We start from the raw sequence: 14,811 nt of genomic DNA, 5'->3' as shown, positions 1-14,811 counted from the left end.
ACCCCAGGGACCAGTTGTTAATGGTTATATCAATATGAGTTTTACATTTCGCATTTATGGTAGGTTTATCTGGTATGCAAGTTTCGGCACTTTATTGGTGGACTCCCTGCATTGGAATGTTTGATGGGGCTGTGCACAGGACAGCATTGTGGCTCCGGGGCATAGCTCAGGATTTGCTCTCGTTCACAATACAAACTATACTGAAATGGATTTGCTCTCGTTCACAATACAAACTATACTGAAATGTAGGTACCAGATCTAACACCAGAACAGAAATCCCTGACGTTCTGGGGCTTACTATGGTTAGCAAAGAAGATACCACTGGATCAAATTTATATCTATGGAGACTTGAAGGCTCCCATCAATGACATCCTGGATCAAATTTATATCTATGGAGACTTGAAGGCTCCCATCAATGACATCCTGGGCCAGACCATTTTTGCGCACCCCAATCTCAACTGTTGGGGGTCGTATTTCGCAACTTAAACAGACATTCCAGTCCATTTCTTTCCGGCACATCTTCTGGGAGTCGAACACGGAGGCGGATGGTCTATCTAAAGAGGGTCTATGGCACTGTTGAAAATGTAATTTCAACGCAGCCGTACTGCGCTCTCCAAAACCGCCAGATTGAAAACCACAAAACCGCCCAGAGCTCATCGCACCGCCTTCCCATGAAAAGTTGTTTCCGTATGTTGAGCTCCGATGCGATTTGGAGGCGACGCGTGTCACCCGCATGACATCAGCAAACGAAACCCATCGGAAGCTAAAGCTCGGTGACAAACTGCCTTCCGATATCCACTCCAGCCGTCCGATCTCCTCGCGCGTCCTCCGCCGTTCATCAATGAAGCTGCACACCTGCATACGACCAACGTCAATTCAAGGTTTGCGTGGAGTGTTTGACTTTTCCGCTGACCGCCGAGGATGGAAGCGTTAATGCTCTTAATGGTTGGTCGTAGTTTTTTTTTGGTAAAGGCTTTTAATAAGGTTATGGGCTCATACGTACTTATGTTTTTATATGTTTTATATATATATTTTTATATATGCACGTTGTCATAAAAGTATACGGTGTGGAGTTTTTAGAAAGTGCGTGCTGCACTCTTCATATGTGGTGTGTTGACCATTCGAGAGATGTTGGAGCAGCGAAAAAAACTAAGGGTGATGCACATCTCGTGTGAACGAAAAAAAGAATGTGCGTGCTGTAGTTTTTATGGAGGTGTGCCTGCGTGCAAAAAAAATAAGTAATGTTATTTTTTTGTGGTGTATTGTGGCTGCGGCAGCAGCGTATAGTGTGTGCGCATTTTTGGTGATGGGTATTGTGCCTGCGCACAATTTTTTTTAAGTAATGGTGTTATGTGGTGGCTGCGCACAGTAGTGCGATTTTGGTAAATGCACAGCAGTGTGATAAAACAAAACAGGGATGTAATGGTTTTGGTGGCCATTGTAAAACAGAGGTGCATTGTAATGGTGTTGACCCTGTGCACGTTTTTCTTTGTTCATGGAAATGTATTGAACGCACAGCAGTGCGAAAAGAATTTTTGAAGAACAGAGGGTTGTTTTGTAAAATCCACAGCAGTGGAAAATCTGTGAGAGCAGCAGAGTTTTTTTTATTCCCTCTTTGTACAAAGGAAGAAATATGTAACAGAGTTTCAGTTTTTTTTAAATTAATAGAAATGTGTTGTGACTGTGTAATGGACTGTGTTCTGAGTTAGTTTTTTTTTTAAAAGGTTCTCTGCAAAAGATCCTGGAACAGAGGAAACAGAGCATTGTCTCTATGGTGGTTATTTTGTTGGTTTTGGTATTTCTCCATTGAAAAATACCCAACAGTGGTATCAGAGCAAGTCCAGGCTCTTTGATGGTGACAGAGCTGGTTCAGGCTCTTGAAAAGTGTCAAAGAAGCTGAAGGAAGGTGTGGTTGCAGCAGTCAAACCTCTCCAGCAGTGTGAAGACTCAGCCAAAGTGATTCAGGTATTTTTCAAGTTTTTGAGTTATTGTTGAAGGAACAGTCAGTGATTTAAGAGAGAACACAGTCAAGTATTTAAAGCCTAGATAAGAATGGCAAGGTCAAAGAAGAAAGCCTCCAAGCCTGCTAAAAATGTGTCTCCCTCCTCTACTAAACTAGAAGGCAATCCATTAGAATACATTCTATTTGAAACTCCAAAGTTTGATGGAAACTTTGATGTATGGGAAATAATGATGAGGGCTTTCCTAATGTCTGAGGGGATTGAAGTCTGGGAGTCAGTGATTGATGACAGCCAGAAGGATAAAGAATCCATGGAGTATGATGCACAAGCAGCAAAGACTATATTGGATGGTCTCCCTGATTCAGTGAAGAAGAATCTAGGGAAATATTCATCAGCAAAGGAGATATGGGATAGACTGCATGACCTTCATGCAAAGGGAGCACTGACCATGACAATGAGTCAAGAAGAAAGTTATGAACCCATCATAGAAGCTGAGAATGAGAAGCTTGACCTCATCAAGCTTCAAGTAAGAGAAAGGGATGAAGAGCTTGCCAAGCTCAAGAAGGAGCTTGATCAATGCAAGAGGAAACATCATGAAGAAGTCGTATCCATGACAAATCAGCTGAATGAAGCAATGAAGCAGGAAGATGCCTTGACAAGTCAACTTGAACAAAGGCACATGAGAGTGAATAAGCTTGTGGAAGAGATTGGACAGTACAAGGTAGAGGTCTCCTCCCTTAAGTCTGAACTACAAGAAGCAGGCACAAGGAGCTGAAAAGAAAATGGAGAGCAGTCAAGCAGAAATCTCCAAAATGAAGACTGATATTATCTCCTTCAAAGTAGTAGCAGCTGAAGCTACTCGTAGCAAGGAAGAAACTGAGGGACAACTAGCAAAGAAAAATAATGAATGTGAAAAGCTAGAAGAAGAGATTGTCCTCCTCAGGAAGAAGGTTGAAGGAATGAACAAAATGATGAAGAGCTCTCAAGCTTTGGATGACATGCTCAGTTATCATAGATCTCCATTTGATAAATCAGGACTTGGGTATGTAGGTGAATCCTCAAACAAGGATGGGGATGCTCTAAGCAAAGGAGATGTGAAGAACCCAGAAAGAGATGGTGATGCTCCTAGTTCCAGCAAAGGCAAGGAGAAAAATGAAGGCAGCAATAGAAGAGATCCTGCTCCAAGTAGAAAACCAGCTCCAAGAAGAAATGTAGCTGATGTCAAAGAGGCAAGATGCAATGATCATCAACAAAGGATCTCAAGGCAGCAAGGCTTCAGAAGTACATCAAGGAAACCTCCATCTCCCAGGTACCAAAGTCCATTTTATGGTTATTGTTATGCTTGCTCAAACTTTGGTCATATGGCAAAAGACTGTAGAGCATTTCATGGAGATAGATGTTGTGGTCCCCGACAATCTCCAAGAAATAATTTCACAAGAAGAAATCATGAATTCTTATTCATGAATAAAGTTGAATGCTTCAAGTGTCATAACATTGGACATATGGCACGTGACTGTAACTTGACATGGGCTCTTACACAAGCTAGACCCATGCAAAAGAAGAAAGTTACACAAGTATGGAGAAGAAAAGAAATACAGCCTGAAAGCCCCTTGAACTCCCTAGCTGATCTAAGTTTGTTTTGAGAAGAGTCTGCCAAAAGAAGACAAGCATACACTAAAGGGGAGCTTGAATTATTTTTTTGTGTTTGCTGAACTGTATTAACAGTCATTTGTTGATGGAGGATGTATTGCAGCGCAGCAGTTGCAAATGAAATCTTTGTTAATCCCTCTGAAAGGTAATATGCAGCAGTGATGAAATCAGCAATGTTTTTGCTTTGTGCTTATGCAATATGCACAGAAATGCATAAAGAAGAAAAGATGGCAGCGCTGAAATGTAAAGAGCAGCAGCAAGATAAGAAGAAAAGTATGCAAAGCATGGAGACCCTCACAGCAGTGGGAGGACAAAACATAAAACAACAGTTTGAATTTTTTTTGTTATGGAGCACATGCATTGAAATGCATAGCAATGGAAGGTAGTTTCCTTCTATGTAATGTGAGAGAACATACTCACAGCAGAGTGAGTATAATACACAGCAGATTGAAATGTTTTCTATTGGGAATGAAAATGCAAAGCAGTGAGAAGAAAATGAGAAGAAGGCAAAACGCAGCAGAACGTAAATGCCCAGTGGCTGAGAATGCAATGAAATTCTTTCACACAGCAGTAAAAAAAATGTAATTTTTTTTATGCAATGTAGCATGCAAAGAAATGCATAAAGAAAAACAGGGACAACAGATTTTTAATGCACATGGAATGAATGAGAATGTGTGAGGCAGCAGAAAATTGAAAGGGATTGCACAGCAGTGCGTTGTGTAATTAAAAAAATGAAACTGAAGATTGTGTGAAGCAAGGGTGCATAAGGAAAGGCAGCAGCCTGTGTTATTTTTTTTGTGTGGAGAATGAAGTGCCAAGAGTATGGGCACACAGCAGTATGATGAAACAAAAGGCAGCGACAGTGCAAATTGCAGAAGCAACGCAGCAGCAAATAAAAACCCAGGGATGACAGTCCATGGTTATGGGTATGGACAGCAGTGAATATGAAAAATGCAGCAGCAAGAAGTTATGGACAGCAGCATGATGGCAAGAAGGAGAAGCACACAGCAATGCAAATAAAAAAAATGCAGCAGCAAGAAGTTTTGAACAGCAGCACATGCAAAAGAAATTTTCCTTACAGCAGTAAAGGTAAATGTAATGAATTTGTTGTTCATTGAATTGAAATGCAACAGCAGTGAGTGTGTTGGTTGCATCTGAAATGCAAGTGAGACACAGCAGAAGTATGATTGTAATGAGTAAAGGGGAGCACGCAGCAGCGTGAAGAAAAGTTTTCCCATTGTGAAGAAGGGAAGCACGCATAAGTGCGCAAGTAAAGAATTCTCACACAACAGTGTGAATGTGAGAAAGGGAAGGCATAGTAATGCAGAGTTTGCAAAGAAATGTAAGTGAAGTGCAGCAACACAAACAGCAAGTGTAGACACAGCAGTGTGGAGTAGACACAGTAAAGAAGATGGCACAACAGTGCAGCAGAGAATATGCATCAGCATAAGAGAACATTGTAATGAGTTTGCACACACAGCAGTGCAATGATTGTTTGTTTTGGAACTGCATTTGAAGCAGTCATTTGGTCAATCCCTCTATCAAGAGGATGATGCTTTTCAGCATAGTCATTGGTGAATCCCTCCGTGAGAGGAAGATGCTCTTTAGCATAGTTTGGTAAATCCCTCTGTCATGAGGAAGGTGCTCTTCAGCACATTGTAATGGTGAATCCCTCTGTCATGAGGAAGGTGCTCTTCAGCACATTGTAATGGTGAATCCCTCTGTCATGAGGAAGGTGCTCTTAAGCACAGTTTCAGGTGAATCCCTCTATTAAGAGGAAGACAACTTTGTTTGTTTATGAACTGCAGCAGAAGCAGTTGGTGAATCCCTCTATGCGAGGAAGATTGGTGAACCCCTCTATGTGAGGAAGATATTCTTGTAACAACAGTTAGTGAATCCCTCCATGTGAGGAAGTGCTTGGGTAAGATTGAATGCCCAGCAGTTGAAATTAAAGGGGAGTGTTGAAAATGTAATTTCAACGCAGCCGTACTGCGCTCTCCAAAACCGCCAGATTGAAAACCACAAAACCGCCCAGAGCTCATCGCATCGCCTTCCCATGAAAAGTTGTTTCCGTATGTTGAGCTCCGATGCGATTTGGAGGCGACGCGTGTCACCCGCATGACATCAGCAAACGAAACCCATCGGAAGCTAAAGCTCGGTGACAAACTGCCTTCCGATATCCACTCCAGCCGTCCGATCTCCTCGCGCGTCCTCCGTCGTTCATCAATGAAGCTGCACACCTGCATACGACCAACGTCAATTCAAGGTTTGCGTGGAGTGTTTGACTTTTCCGCTGACCGCCGAGGATGGAAGCGTTAATGCTCTTAATGGTTGGTCGTAGTTTTTTTTTGGTAAAGGCTTTTAATAAGGTTATGGGCTCATACGTACTTATGTTTTTATATGTTTTATATATATATTTTTATATATGCACGTTGTCATAAAAGTATACGGTGTGGAGTTTTTAGAAAGTGCGCGCTGCACTCTTCATATGTGGTGTGTTGACCATTCGAGAGATGTTGGAGCAGCGAAAAAAACTAAGGGTGATGCACATCTCGTGTGAACGAAAAAAAGAATGTGCGTGCTGTAGTTTTTATGGAGGTGTGCCTGCGTGCAAAAAAAATAAGTAATGTTATTTTTTTGTGGTGTATTGTGGCTGCGGCAGCAGCGTATAGTGTGTGCGCATTTTTGGTGATGGGTATTGTGCCTGCGCACAATTTTTTTTAAGTAATGGTGTTATGTAGTGGCTGCGCACAGTAGTGCGATTTTGGTAAATGCACAGCAGTGCGATAAAACAAAACAGTGATGTAATGGTTTTGGTGGCCATTGTAAAACAGAGGTGCATTGTAATGGTGTTGACCCTGTGCACGTTTTTCTTTGTTCATGGAAATGTATTGAACGCACAGCAGTGCGAAAAGAATTTTTGAAGAACAGAGAGTTGTTTTGTAAAATCCACAGCAGTGGAAAATCTGTGAGAGCAGCAGAGTTTTTTTTATTCCCTCTTTGTACAGAGGAAGAAATATGTAACAGAGTTTCAGTTTTTTTTAAATTAATAGAAATGTGTTGTGACTGTGTAATGGACTGTGTTCTGAGTTAGTTTTTTTTTAAAGAGGTTCTCTGCAAAAGATCCTGGAACAGAGGAAACAGAGCATTGTCTCTATGGTGGTTATTTTGTTGGTTTTGGTATTTCTCCATTGAAAAATACCCAACAGGCACATCTTCTGGGAATCGAACAGGGAGGCGGATGGTCTATCTAAAGAGGGTCTACGGCACATCTTCTGGGAATCGAACAACGAGGCGGATGGTCGATATAGCTTTATTGAGGAAGATACAATACGGGAGGAGGGCGTGCTGCCACTCGACTAACTGAGATTTTAGTTTTCATTGTGTTTACATATCAAACTGTCTTGGAAATATAGCTAAATGTCTTTATTATGTGGCTGTTATAGTTTTGGGGGACATGTTTTTTCTGTGGATGGGGTCTCTGTTTTCTCTCCCCGATTGTTTTTTCTGTGGATGGGGACTCTGTTTTCTCTCCCCGATTTTTGTCGTGGATATCTTGCTATATTTTGAAACATGTACTTGACTTTATATATCAATATAAAACCAGCGTACTTGACCATATATATCAATATAAAGCCAGCGATTTTTTTTTACGACAAAATCTTCCAATTCTCCTGGTACTCCAACCAAAAAAAGACCAAATCTCCTAATTGCCATCGAATTTAGGAATAACTCAAAATAATGTAGAAATAAGCAAACCCATACTCAATCACTCGACCATATCCATTCAAATTAAAGAATGAAACCAAAATTGGATAATATTTGAATAAGAATGACCATGATTAAAAACCGAAGGTTTGTAAGCAAACGTGTTTAGTTAATCGCCGAGCGTTACCTGGGGAACAAGGGTGGAATTCAATACCAAGGCTTTGCGGAGTATAATTATAACATTGTAACGTGGTCCTCCGCGTCAAAACAAGACAGGTTTGTTAAGGATGGTTACGTTTTAACTGTAGAGTTTGTTTGGGGTTGAAGCAGTTCGACCCATGTGCTTCTTGTATAAATCAACATTTTGCACAAGTGGAGGGGGGACCGTTGGCTCTATGGAGGGTTGAAATTTTGATTAAAGATGTGCCGCCATGGTTCTTGTAAATGTTACCCCGTAGTGTTGGCCGTTGCCCCATAAAGGTGTAGCAGAATTTCGGTGAAGATGGTTTTGATTGCATCCAACTGTTTCCAGGCTTGAGTTGTTGAAGTCTATGTTGCATTTATGTTTGGAATATTGCATATTTTCAGGTTGCTGTTTGATTCTGAATTGAATGAAACACATGTATGAATGCAGTAGCCATTGATTCCAATGACGATATCAATTGCAAAATTGTATGAACGTGGTGTTATGGTAATCAAAATGAATGAAACACATGTATGAATGCAGTAGCCATTGATTCCAATGACGATATCAATTGCAAAAATTGTATGAACGCGGTGTTATGGTCATTTGGCTACGTTAAGTTTGATATTATTGCAGGGGCTTATGTGTCACTGCACCAGAAAGAATTTCTTTGAACATTGTAACGAGTACAAGCATAAGATCAAGCTTTATGTTATATAGACAGGACAAATATTTAAAACTTAATACCTCGTTCAAAGATAAAAGCCATCACCGGATACAGCGAAAAACCTTTTTGCATTCAATCAGGCATACACCCTCCCCCTACGTCAGATATGACGATAGCAGTGGTTAAGAATGTTGGAGGTAGACAAGTCGACTCCTTGTAGACCGCATACAGCATATTTTGAGATAATTATAACATTGATATAACCAACTTACGGAGCAGTTTAGTAGACAGTTCAATGCAGGCCAGCAATGAAAAATTTAACCACTGATCAAAGAAAAGATGCAAGGGATTGAAAATGAACCAATTACACTGTATTCCTCAAATCTTATAACACAATAATTTGGATTCAAAATCCAAGAAATAAATGGAGCAGTCCTTCCAAAAACGTCAGTCATGCAATTCAAGACTGCCCCACTAAATGGCTTCCCTATCTATCACAAGCAAGTTACATAACGCACTTTTGTACCTCTTGATAATGCCCACTGTCAAGATATGCCTCTGGAACGGGGAGTAAAATTCTAGAATCCCCGAAATTGATACAAAATCGTTTTCCAATTTTCCGTGGAAAAGATGAAGTTAGATATAACGTCACACCCCTCATGACCTAAACAGAGATTAAGTTCTGAATCCCATCAAATCCATCCTGGAACAGTTTTTGCAAATGTGAAGAATCATGGATTTCTGCAAGTTAAATGGTATGTCGAAGGCATCTGAGCTCAATTTCTACGGACAGGGCATATCTTTTCCTTCATAGAAGATACCACCTGGCCTCGAAACATTTTAATGACCGAAATAAGCAATTTATCTCCAGTAATCGCTCTTACCTTTCTTATGAGATCTTCTCGACTAATTTTACCTTCCTGGAAAACCATAGTATAAGTTTGCTTATGACCTCGTCTTCTGAAATAAAAAAGGCTCCATTCTAATAGAAATATGGAAGGGGGAAATTTACCTTGTAACTGGCGTATTGACGTTTCATTAAACTAACACTTGAAGAAGATAGGAATTTTTCAATAATAGAAAAAAGCTTTGGAAATGACATCCAAGCAGAACTAGGCACTCGTGCATTCCCCTGCATTTTTAGGGTTGCTTCCTTGATCAAAGGAGGACAAAGCTGCTGGTCACCATCCTGTGGAAAATAAGCCGAGTAAGTGTTTTATTCGCAAGGAAAAGATGCAAGAGTTAAAGAGCAAACGATATACATAAACAACTTACAGTCTAAGCTAACAAACACAGAGCGAAGTGTTGAACGGTACTCAGCGTAGCACAAATAAACAAACTACCATCTAAACTAATGAAAAATGTCAGCAAAGAGCTTGGAACGCTAAAGGAGAATAGTCTATCTTCCATCACCATCTTCTTAACATGCACAAACATTAAATTCGGAGAATATTGTGACACCACATCGCATTAAGGGGATCAAAGGTAACCTCCAGGGCCGAAAAAGTCCCTGGCACTGATCTGGTTTCATGTGAATCTGGCTTAAGCTGAAGAGGGTAACAACACTAGCAGATGGTAAACTGGACTTAAGGTTGTTGCATCAATTTAGGTCTTTTCCCAACTTCTTTTAATAACCTGAAAATTAGAGATGCTAATGTAGAAAACCAAACCTGGTTCCGGGGAAGAGTAGGCCACTTGTGAAGCCATGGTTCTTGGACTAACCCAACAATGACTATCACAACCACCAGAGTGTGGACAAAACTCCCAAAGCTGCCAGTCCATTTTTGGGAGAGGAAATTTTTGAAAAGATGGGAAATATCTCTGGGAGATGATATATATCATCAAGGACTCAGAAGTTAGGAGAATGAGATAGAAGGGCATGAGAACTAAGAGGGACAGGTCAGTAGAAATACGACCCTTTGATGGTGAGCCACTGAGCAATATCAAAACTTGGCACCAAGTAATATCGAAACTTGGCTGCCGCTATCATGTTACTTACTGCAGTATGACTGAATCAACATAATAGCACCTCCTCGAATACCCTCAAATAGCTATTACTCCAGTTCTAGTGGCTCGATTAATGGAGGCATATTAATCACGGTTACTGTGTTCATAACAAAATAAATAAAATCACATATAATACATAATATTTAAATTTAAATGGCGGGTAGGAGTGCCCATCAAATTTATACCCTAGAAGAGGTTCAATTATGGGATAGCAGAGCAGAATTCAATTCAGATACTACTCTTTTCGGGGCAAAGTTAAGGCTTGGGTCACCTCTAAAGGAGAAAAATGAAACACAGAGGACAGTAACGGTGAGTGCAAGACAATCACAGAAGAGGTTAAATGACAGAATAGCAAGATCAAATTCAGAGATTACTCTGTCAAGGCCGCAAGTTAAGGTTTGGATAACTCATACAAACCAAACAGAAATTAAAATTTCTTTAGAGGGAGACATCTATCCCAAGTCCCCCAAGTTCACGAGCAGGTATCAGACAGGAAACAAAACAAAACAAAAGAGGCATTACTAATATGGAGAAGGCACCTGTCCCTTGTCCCCTAAAATTTCACAAGTGGGCATCAGTCTCCCTTTCGAGCCCACGGGAGAGATGGAACATGTAAGCAATAGCTAGTTACTTAGCCTTTTCTAGAAATTCTGAGATCGGGTAAAATTAAAAGCCAGCGAGACAGATTTCAATTGGAGAATTAGTTGATTATGTAACTCAAGCGTATAGCTGAGGAAAATGTACAATATTTTGATTCTGTCGGAGACCAAATTCATTTTTCTTCTACAATATATAACTGCATGCCCACTATTGAGAGCTCCACAAGATATGAGTGCATATTGACCACTCTGCATTTCATAACTACACTGCAAAGAAAGAAATCTTACAATCTCGCATGCTGCTCCAGAGTATGCCTGACCATTACACAAGGAACATTTAGGGCTTCTGGGGACACTAGTTATGCCTTGATTTGCCTTCAATTTAGACCAATATTCTGCAAATATACAAGCAATAAATAGCCGATGCGTCTTATGTCAGCCACAAAAAAACAACCAGAAAACATATAACGCTTGAACACTAGTTCACTCTGTAGAATGGAGATGAGATGATTACCACGTAATGGCGGAGGAACTCTAAAGCTGACAACGTATTCTGGCAATATATGCGTGTTCATGTGGGTACTCCAAACAATGTAGCGCTTCGGATTTTTAAGATCATCTACACCGGTATCGAATTGTTCACTGCTGGGATGAAACTGTTGTGAACCATGCTTGACCTGCTCTATATTCCCCATTATCACACGGCACAACACCATGTGTTGTTCTCCAATTTCGTCAACATCCGAGTACGCTGCACTGCAGGATGGTGAATAAAAGATCATTCTTCAGAATGTTGCAATGTCAATGCAGAAAATCCCAAAAACAAATTATACTAAAATTGAACAAGATACAATTGAACGCTCAAGTAGATGTGTTTATACTCGATGCAGAAAATCCCAAAAACAAACTATACTAAAATTGAACAAGATACAATTGAACGCTCAAGTAGATGTGCTCATACCTAATATAGGCACAATTTTCAGGTGCAAGATAGACACCAATCCCATACGCTGCGCCATGTTTTGGCGTTTTGGGATGGCCGAAGCCGTAGAGTATAATGCCGGAAATGGCCTTGTTAGAGGTGCCATGCCAAGCATACCTCATGTTGGCATTACCACAGGCGGACTTTCTTGCAACATCTTCCGCATGCCTTTGAAATGTCTGCGATCGAGCCTGTCCTGACGCGGTCCTATAGATGCCCACAATAGTCGTTAATGCCGCAAGCGTCCGAAGCCCACCTAGGAACCGGTCTCGTACTGCAACAAACTCTTTGTCACCATCCTCCAATTTAATCATCAAATTGTTGCTCTTCTTACTGCCAAAAAATGAACCCGACTCCAATTCCAGGGAAGCGCTGCTAGAAGCTCCGGAGTAGGAAACGCCAAAAGTACCGCATTCTGGAAATTGAACTTCATCACATAGTTGAAAATTATCTTCCCCCGGAACGCTATCGCCGGAACCCTGTTCCAGAGTACTCTCCGACTCAGACATATAACCCTGTTCCAGTGTACCCTCCGACTCAGACTTAACAAGTGTGGGTTTTTCATTCTTATTACTTGTAATTCCTTCACATTCTCCAGTTTGCAAGGGTTTCCCAAGGCAAATTTTGATGTCAAAAGAGGGATTCCCCTGGCAGAAAACCCTTGGAAAAAAGCACTTCCCGTGGATATCAATCCAAGCTATCCATGTGTGAAACCCATCGCTCAAATCAATCCGTGACATGCGAAGGAAGTCAACCAGATAAGAAGAAGAGGAACCGCGCATGGCAATCTCTATTGCAGTTTTGCCATTTTGGAAACCTTGTTTCAAAAAGCAGACGGTTTCGCAAGGGAAATCAACCCACTCCCCCTTGCATAAGTACATAAATCGGGCTGGAATACCGCTTTTTCTAAAATTATTGTAGTTTTCCACAACCACCATTGCAGAACAGCAGGAGAGAGGCTGGGCACATTTGACTCGCTTTGCGGGGGTAGATTGTCTGGTATACATACATGGCCTTCGCCTCAATTGGGCTCTATCGACGAATGATCTTTTCGCATCCATTAAATCATACAAATCAACAACTGGTCGGTAAAATTCCTTATAACATGAGAATGGAGCAGAAGGTGCTGTTATTCAATTTGAATAGCAGAGAGAAGAGAATCGATATCAATTTGAATTGCAGAGGGAAGAGAAGCGATATAAATCAGGAGCGCCCAACACATTTTGCTTAGCGGTGGACACGCCGACACTGGAAGGGAGGAGAAGACGGTGGGCGGCCGCGGTGTAGGTGTTAGTGTTTGGCTGTTTCACCCAACCGACCAATGAATGTATATTATATGTCAATTTTCTCAGAGGAGTGTCGCTTTCTTTCTTGCGCCCAAAGAAAGCGTGGAACCGTTAGCCGCCATTTTATGCAGACTCTGCGATCATTCCATTCATCTCCACCTCCACACGCGTTAAACGATGTGGATTTGGGCGGGCGTTTACTTCGTCTCGTGCGTGCGTTACTTGGGGTTTTTTCCTTGCATCACAAGTAATAGAGAATTCTTTTCCAACCCGCTTTCGACAAACTTTTCATCCCAAGGAGTGGAGTGGATTGGATTGGAGAGAAATCTTCATTCCCTTTGTTTTCTGTAAAACAAACGTGAACTTGGATGAGGATGAAGTGCCTTAGGGGCTAAGCAAGTTTGTCCACCATTTCTATTGTTAACCGTATCCAACTGTTTTTTTGTTTTAATTTTATGTCCACTGCACTCTATATTTAAAGGAAGGGTGGGTTGTCAGGTATCATCACTTTGGGGCTAAAGCAAAACACTAGAAGCGTAGGGTAGGGTATGATAAGCATAAAACACAACACTTGAGAAAGGGTGAGGGATAGGAGCAAGATGATGCCATGTCATGTTAGGTTAAAGATAGGAAGGAGATAACACACACCTTATCATAGTAGGGATAAGAACAAGTAGAGGTAGGGTATGATAAGCATAAAACACAACACTGACACGTGAGAAAGGGTGAGGGATAGGAGCAAGATGATGCCATGTCATGTTAGGTTAAAGATAAGAAGGAGATCACACACGTCTTATCATAGTAGGGATAAGAACCAGAATACACATATGGTTTGCATAGAAGTCGTCTAATGAGGCGGAGGAATTGTGGTTAAAAGTAGTTGGAATTCGGGTAAAAAAAATTTAAAAATCTTGTAGAGGTTTCTTTAAATATGACCAGAATTTCTATAACTTTCCGGACAACTCCTCCGCCTCGTTAGACTATGTAGTTTGTATAGAGACAACATCACCATTCAATGTGCATTTAAGATACATTGATGACAGTCACTTTGAAGATGGGCAACCATGAATTTAATATTCTATCTCCATTCCAACCTACATATATGTAGAATAATGCTCAATCCATTTGAATGTGTTATGGCGGAGAAAAGTTCTTCCCTAAATCACCATTCCAAGGTTGCATGTAATTTGTACATTTAAACGCTTTTCTTATTAGGTATTCAATTAATTAATTTCATATATATATATATATATATATTATTATTTTATTTTATTTTATTTTATTGTAAAGAAAATTAATTCACATGGAATATATATAATTTTACATTTAGATTGTATTATAAAGTGTATTATAAATTAGAAAATAAGTTATTAAAAGTTTAATTAGATGTTTTAATGTTTATTTTTTTAAGTCAGTTTCATGTTATTTAAGTAAGGTGAACCAGTGAGTGACATAAAATAATAAGACATATAATATAATAAGGTAAGTTGTCAAGTAACAAATTCTTATTTTTGGAAATTTTTGTTATTGCTTTATTGTTTAAGTGGTTGAATAATTAAATAAGACTTTGTTCACAAGTTTGAAAGAAGGTCCAAAGCATGCAATAATGATGCTAAAGAGCATTTGTGTGAAGGGTTACTTTGACTTATTTGTTTTTGTTATCAAAGAGTATAAGTAATCTTGTCTTATCGGGTGCAAGTTCATCCTCACTATTCCATGTTGAATTTATGGAACTCTATTTACTTACTATGTGTTTTGTAATTGGAT

General features: G+C 40.2%; 1 protein-coding gene across 1 annotated transcript; it reads right to left on the bottom strand.

Annotated features, from left to right (window-relative positions):
• Positions 1-8,519: 8,519 nt before the first annotated feature.
• On the bottom strand, positions 8,520-13,463 carry LOC149205214 (inactive poly [ADP-ribose] polymerase RCD1-like). The gene is made up of 5 exons (XM_089394953.1): positions 11,738-13,463; positions 11,291-11,532; positions 11,065-11,171; positions 9,183-9,359; positions 8,520-9,090 (listed from the first exon to the last, which is right to left on the bottom strand). The coding sequence occupies exons 1-5, from the start codon at positions 12,817-12,819 to the stop codon at positions 8,947-8,949; spliced, it is 1,752 nt and encodes a 583-aa protein (XP_089251079.1). The 5' UTR covers positions 12,820-13,463; the 3' UTR covers positions 8,520-8,946.
• Between the last annotated feature and the right edge of the window lie 1,348 nt (positions 13,464-14,811).

This window comes from Pinus tabuliformis, chromosome 1_2 (assembly GCF_031772625.1).
Source record: "Pinus tabuliformis cultivar Carrire ecotype Pingquan chromosome 1_2, CPIR1, whole genome shotgun sequence".
NCBI classification, from domain to species: Eukaryota; Viridiplantae; Streptophyta; class Pinopsida; order Pinales; family Pinaceae; genus Pinus; species Pinus tabuliformis.
The sequence above is the reverse complement of the archived record's forward strand: the minus strand, read 5'-3'. Positions and strand labels throughout refer to the sequence as shown.